Source organism: Bison bison, unplaced genomic scaffold (assembly GCF_000754665.1).
Source record: "Bison bison bison isolate TAMUID 2011002044 unplaced genomic scaffold, Bison_UMD1.0 scf7180017864289, whole genome shotgun sequence".
Taxonomy (NCBI): domain Eukaryota; kingdom Metazoa; phylum Chordata; class Mammalia; order Artiodactyla; family Bovidae; genus Bison; species Bison bison.
This window is the reverse complement of record NW_011494861.1, coordinates 5,557,366-5,565,140: the sequence shown is the minus strand read 5'-3', so window position 1 is coordinate 5,565,140 and position 7,775 is coordinate 5,557,366. Positions and strand designations below refer to the sequence as shown.

The 7,775-nt window shown below is 40.5% G+C and overlaps 1 protein-coding gene across 1 annotated transcript in view; it reads left to right on the top strand.

Annotated features, from left to right (window-relative positions):
- PARK7 (parkinson protein 7) overlaps window positions 1-7,775 on the top strand; it is a 17,341-nt gene continuing 9,566 nt past the window's right edge. The window contains exons 1-5 of the mRNA XM_010849936.1: window positions 1-130; window positions 1,018-1,180; window positions 2,743-2,844; window positions 4,650-4,709; window positions 5,571-5,640. Of these exons, the coding sequence (XP_010848238.1) occupies window positions 1,091-1,180; window positions 2,743-2,844; window positions 4,650-4,709; window positions 5,571-5,640 (322 nt within the window). The 5' untranslated portion in view covers window positions 1-130; window positions 1,018-1,090. The remainder of the gene's footprint in view (window positions 131-1,017; window positions 1,181-2,742; window positions 2,845-4,649; window positions 4,710-5,570; window positions 5,641-7,775) is intronic.

Sequence of the window (7,775 nt, the reverse complement as noted above, 5' to 3'; positions counted from 1 at the left end):
GCGTGCGTGCCGGCGTGCGTGCTTGCGTGCGTCCCGGTTTAGTGCGGTACTGGCCCAGTCGTCACTGGCGCAGAATTGCTGACGGAACGGGCCGAGGCTGGCTGGCTGTGGGAAGAGAGGCGAGGTTCAGGTCTGGGCCATGGGGAGCGCGGCGCAAGCTCAGGCCGTCGGGGCACGGGCCGCCCGCTGGACCCGTAGAGGGTCCCCGAAGCGGCGCCGACCCGGCCGCGTCTGAGGAGGAGGCGGTCTCCCAGGGTTCGCAGAGGGCGCCGTTCGCTCGCCAGCGTAGTAGCAACGCTGAAGCTTCTAGAATTTGCGTGCATAACATCGCACCAGCTTGGAGCTAGTTAATGTTGTTTGTTGACATCGTTTACTAAAATCTGTGATGCATGGGAAACAAAGTCCAGAAAAATAGGCTAACAGCGATTCAGACCCCGGCATAGCGGCTGTCGTTTACGAGAGAGCTAAGTGCGAAGAATCTATCAGGATTGAGTGTAGCGTGGGGGAATTACCATTTTTCTCCGTTTTTTTTTTTTTTTTTTTAAAGCGTGTTCAAATATGTAACACTGTTAACCGCCCCCGAAAATTTAGTGCAGTTACTGGAACTAAAAAATAAAATCCCCTCCAAAAATCTCAGGGGGTAATTGCTAAAGACAGTATTTCTTTTTTTATCCATGAAGTTCAGCCTTTTCTATGTGAAATAGTACTTGAAAAAAGGCGGCTTTGTATTTCCCTCTCCCTGAATTGTGTGAAATGGAAGGCCTATGTGCTTAGGTCTTGGAAAGCTTCATTTACAATATATTAGAAATTAGATTTTTATAAACGTGATGAAATCTGAACATTAACCAACGTGTTGGCAATCTTGCTGTGATGTCATCTCAAAAAAACAGGAACTGAAGTTCTGTTTAAGTCAATATTAACCAAAAATGCTGTTTTATTGTGTTTGCCTATCAAAATCTTTTCCCTGGGAAGCACTTGGTTACTCTGCTTAAAAGTGTTCCTTAATCTTGTTTTTAGGTCTTCTACGGTTGCAGTGAAAGTTTCTTGAAAATCTTGTTTTAATTGAGTCTTTAATAAATACAACGTAAAAATGGCTTCAAAAAGAGCTCTAGTCATCCTGGCTAAAGGAGCAGAGGAAATGGAGACGGTTATCCCTGTAGATGTCATGAGACGAGCTGGAGTAAGTCCCTCAAAGTTTTTTAGCCCTCCTCCGTTTGAAAGCATTTTTGAATTCTTATAAGTAATTTTGGATAAAGTAGTGTTGAATGTTCTTTGTGAAATATTTCAAACATACGCAACAGTACAGAGGCTGTGTAATAATTACTTGTCTGCAACTTAATAGTTAACATTTTACTATATTTTTTTCAGACTTGTTTTTTGAAGATACAAATGTTTTAAAGGAATAAACATTGCAAAGCTCTCTTTATTTCCCTAATTCAATTCCCTTTCTGGCCCCAGAAATAACTGCTCTCCTCACAGTGATGTGAATCCAGCCCAAGCATGTCTAAAGTAACATTAGACTGTGGTTCTCATTCTGCATATCTGCATTATAAACCTTTATACGCCTACATAACCATAGTGAATGCTTAAGTAGCCTTTACTGAATGGTGGATACCATTCTAAGCACTTATACTAGTTTTTAAAACGTTAAAACCACCCTAAGAGTTATTGCCAACCTCTTGTTACAGTTGAAGAAACAGGCAGAGAAGCAGTCAGTGAATGAATCAAGTATTTAAATAAGTGAACTAATCACATTGTAGTAAAGAATGTAGATGCAGTTTATTTAAAACTGCTGCTTAATATTGCACTATGGGAATATGCCCAGTCTCCATTCCTCTATTGCATTGTTTTACAGCATTATAGTACTGTAATACTTTTTTTTTGGTCGTTCTGGTTTTATTGAGATATAATCAACATATAGCATTGTGTAAGTTTAAGGTGTACAGCATACTTAAATATATCATGAAATGATGACCACAATAAGTTTAGTGAATATCCATCATCTTGTATCAATACAAAAGTAAAGACGTAAAAGAAAAATATTTTTTTCCTATCATGAGGACTCTTAGGAATTACTCTTAAAAACTTTTGCATATTAAACACAACAGTATTAATTGTACCTATCCTGTTGTACATTAGTTTCTAATCCTTATTTATCTTATAGCTGAACATTTGTAATATTCTTGTGCAGGTTTTTCTTGTTTAAAGATATGAAAGTTTTTCTAGGCTCTGAGCCTAAAAGGAATTACTACTTGCATATATGATGTTACTAGATTTTGTCAAGTGACTCTCCAAAGTACTGATATTTGGGCCCACCAGCAGTGAGAAAAATTCCTATTGTTCTCAGTATTGTCAGCTTTGTGAATTTTTGCAGGGCAGTGGAGTAGTATTTCATTGTCTTAACTTGCATTTCTACCTTATGAAAATACCAGGAGGATTAAATGGCAACAGCAACTTTGCAAGGTGTTTTATCGATAGGATGATCATATGATTTATTAACACTTGTAAAAGAAAGGAGGCTAAGCAGATGGGTACTGGGACAGCATCTTTAATTCATACTGGCAGACAAACTGGGACAGATTAGTGGTTAAATATATTTAGCCAACTTAATAGCCTAAAGTCAGCATGGTTTTGTTGCAGTATTTCCTGCCAGGTTATTTTAAAACACAGGCCAGTTGTGAAAATGTTACTCTAAATTTATGTTCAGTGTTCTTAAATATCATGATGACGTCTTCCTCTTAGATTAAGGTCACCGTTGCAGGTCTGGCTGGAAAAGACCCGGTACAGTGTAGCCGAGATGTTGTCATTTGTCCTGATGCCAGTCTGGAAGATGCAAAAAAAGAGGTTTGTTCTCTAGATTTGGAATCGTTCCTTCCTACCGCTTCTTTATCAGTTTCTTGAACTCTGTCTTAACTACATCTAAAACTGTCATTAGCGCAGACTTATTTTAAGAAAGTTACTTTGCTTAGAGGTCTTCAGCACTAAATTAAGTCCTGGGGAGTGGAGAACTTTGCCTTTTTCCACTCTGTATCCTCAGAACCTGGCAGGTCCCTGACCTCATGTGTTTGGTGTGGGTGGATGGGCGGGACACCATCACTAGTGTTCTGGCTCATAAAGGCAGCCTTGCCTCCTTCTGTAACTACATTATTTAGTATGAGAGTCACCTGCACATTTCCCATTCATTTCTTACCCTTTATTCGAAAGCTGTTTCTTATCTTTCCTTTATCAGTGACACAGATGTGGGGTTATGTGATTCATTTTACACGGAACAACTCATACTTGATTTGTGGTTGGATTAAAGGAGGAGTGAGTTCTCCTTAAATTGTGTCATTTTTTCAGTATCTTCAGAATTGAGGTTTTTCCTTTTATGGGGGACCAACGCTTTTGGGAATCCGTCAAGAGCTGTGGTCCCTTTCCTCAGAAGCATGCCTGCCCACACATACCAGCCACTTGAGCCTGCGCTTTCACGGGGCTCAGGCTTCGGGGGCCAATGTGATAGAAGTGTGGGGTGCACCCTCTTAGAGCAGGGATGGGGCAGATCACCACCCATGACAGCTTTTCTGTGCTATGAGGAGCCTGGGCGTAGAATTCCCTGTGCTTGGCTCTCCTCAAAAGCATAGAAAAATGTATTCCTCTCTGATAAATTCACATATCTCAGTGCTAGATTGTGAAGTTTAAGAATGTTGATATTTTGTAGTTGTTGGATCTCTAAATAGGAGGTTAGAAATGAGAGAGTAGCAGTAAGTGTTTCTTCCCTCTTCTTTTTTGTCCTGTAGGGTCTGGGTGTTCTGGAATAGTCGTTACATTTTGTGTCTGTTTATTGTTCAGTTTCTAAATGGAGTGAAAGAAATTTTCATACTTCACAGATTTTAAGTTTTGCTTGGCTTTGAAACAACATAGGACATTTCATAGTCTTTAAAAGTAACTAAATAGTATATGTTGGAGTAAAAATGTATTTTTCATTTTGTTTGCTTAATGACTAAATTTTTTTAAAAACTTTGTTAACATTTTAAGATACTGTATTAAATCAATTTCTATTTCATAATTTAAGCAAGTTTGAAATCATTAGATTTCTAGGGTGTTTTAGTATCTGAGATAATAAAATATTGTGTCATTTTTTTTAATACCCCAAGTTCCATTTTACTTAAGGTTAAAACATTCTTTTGTGCCTTCTAGCGTTTTTTTAAATTTATTACTGTGTACATTCTTGTTGAAAAATAATCCATACAATGTAGACAAACACAAAGTCACGTGTTACTGTTAATGTCCCTTTCTTATTCTTCCCTTCCTTGCTCCCTGCATCAGTTGGCAGTTTCCTTTGTCCATGAGTATCTATACTGTACACATGTGTGTTTGTGTGTAGACACACACATATGCATTCACGTACATTTATTGTTTTTACAAGAATGAGATCATGCTACACCTGGAATTCTGCAGCACAGACATCATTTCGTGTTACTAGTATATGGAGGTTTTCTGCATTGTTGGCTAGTTACAGTAGTCCATTGTAGAGAAACACTTTGATTTATTTAACTTTCTCTATGAACAATATTTTTGCTGTGACCATATTTAACATATGAATGTGTTACTGTTTAATGCACATTTCAAATAAAACATTTTCACTTTTCTTATTTTTTAAACTGTTACAGGGACCTTATGATGTGGTGGTTCTTCCAGGAGGTAATCTGGGTGCACAGAATTTATCCGAGGTAAAGTATGTAAAGAGAGTATTCCAACATCTTGTATTCTGTTGTTTTTGTTATTAAAATACTTCAGGAAGGAGGCTATGAATAGAATAGGAAAAGATGAACAAAACGGTGTTCCAGCTTAATTTTTTAAAAAGTCATTTCTAATAACATCTACTGTAGAAGTAAGCAGAATTGGTGGAACAGTTGTGAATAGATTCTGTGAATAGAGTCCAAATGTAAGATTACTGCCCCCCTCCAATAGCAACAGAATGATTTATTTTGTGCTTGTGAAGGGTTAAGCATTGAAAGGTAAGAGGTTGGCTGTCTATTCAGCCATTGGAGTGAGGGAGATTGCAGGGGCCTAGAGCTGCCAGCTTGAATGAGAAATGGTATAAAGGAAGCCACTGTTTCTTCTGTTATGTCAAGCATCAGCCTGCAGGAGGGAAGAGAAAAGGAGATGAGAGAGTCAGGGACTTCATGAGACAGAAACTCATGAACCAGGTCAAGTCAGTCATTTGGGACCTTGGGGCACTCTCCTCACTTTGCTATCTGAAAAAAAAGCCCAAACAGCACCTTTCCTCTTTGCTGTATCCCTAGAGTACAAGATGGCAAAGGTTAGCATGCCCAAGGGAAATAGTTTTCTCATCTTATTTTTAAACATCTTTAAGGAGAGGGTACCCTTTTCTATATAAACGTTGTGGTTGGGTTTAAGCCTGTAGAAACACTATGAATTTGATAGTTTTCATATTGAGGGTTTAGCAATGTTGTTGAAAAACAGATGGAAGTTGTTGTGGTTAAGCTAAAACCAGATTCTACCAAAGTTTCTAGCCGAGATTGGCTGCGGCTTAATGACAACTTGATGTACTTTGGTTCTCTGACTAGTCCGCTGCTGTGAAGGAGATACTGAAGGAACAAGAGAAGAGGAAGGGCCTCATCGCTGCCATCTGTGCAGGTAACCTCAGGCCGGCCCCTGTCCAAGGGTGTCTTCAGTTCAGTCGCTCAGTCGTGTCCGACTCTTGTGACCCCATGAATTGCAGCAGCTTGCTTCAAAATACACATGACAGGGTTGTCTTTGAGTACAAGGTTGTGTTCCCAGTACTTCTTCCACTTCCTGAAGCATGAAGGGCTTCTGTGTCAGTGTGTTTAGTTGGGGGCATGAGGTTGGTATCATGTCAGAAGTGACTGCAGTTACTCCGTTTTCTGCCTCTCCCTGCCTTTGGTGTGCATTTTGTGGAACCTATTGTTTTCTATGTATGATGGACCTGGAGGAAAGCAAGGCCCCTCTGGAATTCAATAAACAGTTGTTACAGCCAGTCCCAGTGCCAGAGAGGACTTCTGCCAGGACAAGGTCAGCAAGAATCAGACCAGCGTTAACAATCACAGATCTGCCCTGAGCTTGCCCCGGGGGCTTCCCACCTGATCCTCAGTGTTCAGCTCCAAGTCTGAGGTACTGTATGTTCTCTGCCACATGATTCAGAGTAAGGATGGTGGTGCTTTGCAGGGGTCCTCACATCTTTGAGACCTAGTAATATCAGTCCTTTGGTTTTTGATACCATTTTAAAGTCCATTCTTTTTGCTCTAATAGATGATATTCCACCATCTTCCATTTTTTTCATAGTGTAATTTTGGCAGGTGCCTGTGGCTCAGATGGTAAAGCGTCTGTCTACAATGCGGGAGACCTGGGTTCGATCCCTGGGTCGGGAAGTCTCTGGAGAAGGAAATGGCAACCCACTCCAGTACTTTTGCCTAGAAAATCCCATGGACGGAGAAGCCTGGTGTCCATGGGGTCACAAAGAGTCGGACACGACTGAGCGACTTCACTTTCGCTTTCCTTATTCATAGGTCTTCATTAAATGTTTTATCAAGAGAACAGATAAGCAAATGAATGGATGGTTAGACAAAATGACATGATATTTTGTTCAATACGGTAGACTTTTTAAAAGAGATCATAGTCATAGGCTGGGGGTCTGGGGACTGTGCCTTAGAGCAGTCGTTCTCACAGTCTTTCCAGAGGGTTTGTAAGGGCAGAGCAGATACTGCTCACACATTATTTGCCTTTTTACTTTTAATTCTCATAGGAATTACATCAGAGAATGACAATGGCATCATTCAGGCATGGCTTGTGTGCTGAGTGTTCTTAGCTCATAAACCTTTCAAGATTTAATTTCTGGCATGGCAGTTACTGATAAATATAACTCACACTAATAGCTGAAGGGACCCTAAGACTTGAGTGTTTGAGAACCCCCAAGTAAGAGACCAGGAAGGACTGAGGGGCATCCACCTGGCAGTCCTTGTCTTTGGGTTCCAGTCAGTACTGACCTCTGACCTGCCCTTGTGGCTTAAGGATTTCTTTGCTAAAAGACACTGAAGCCCAAGTAGCTGCACTGCTCCTTAAGGAGGAAGACATCAGTTAGTTCAGTCACTCAGTCATGTCCGTATCTTCGCGACCCCATGGACTCTAGCACGCCAGTCTTCCCTGTTCATTACCAGCTCCCAGAGCTTGCTCCAACTCAGTCATGTCCATTGAGTCGATGATGCCATCCAACCATCTCATCCTCTGTTGTTCCCTTCTTCTGCCTTCAATCTTTCCCAGCATCAGGGTCTTTTCCAGTGAGTCAGTTCTTTGCAGCAGGTGACCAAAGTATTGGAGTTTCAGCTTCAGCATCAGTCTTTCCAGTAAATATTTAGGACTGATTTCCTTTAGGATTGACTGGTTTACTGTCCAAGGGACTCTCAAGAGTCTTCTCCAACATCACAGTTCAAAAGCATCAGTTCTTCAGCACTCAGCTTTCTTTATGGTCCAACTCTCACATCCATATATGACTACTGGAAAAACCATAGCTTTGACTAGATGGACCTTTGTCAGCAAAGTAATGTCTGTGCTTTTTAATATGCTATCTAGGTTGGTATTAGCTTTTCTTCTAGAGAGCTCTTCAAGAAGATTAGCGACACCAAGGGAACATTTCATGCAAAGATGGCCATAATAAAGGACAAAAACAGTATGGACCTAACAGAAGCAGAAGATACTAAGAAGGAGGAGGACATAGGTGGTATTAGTTGAATATGGACTTAGTCCAGTGCACCCTC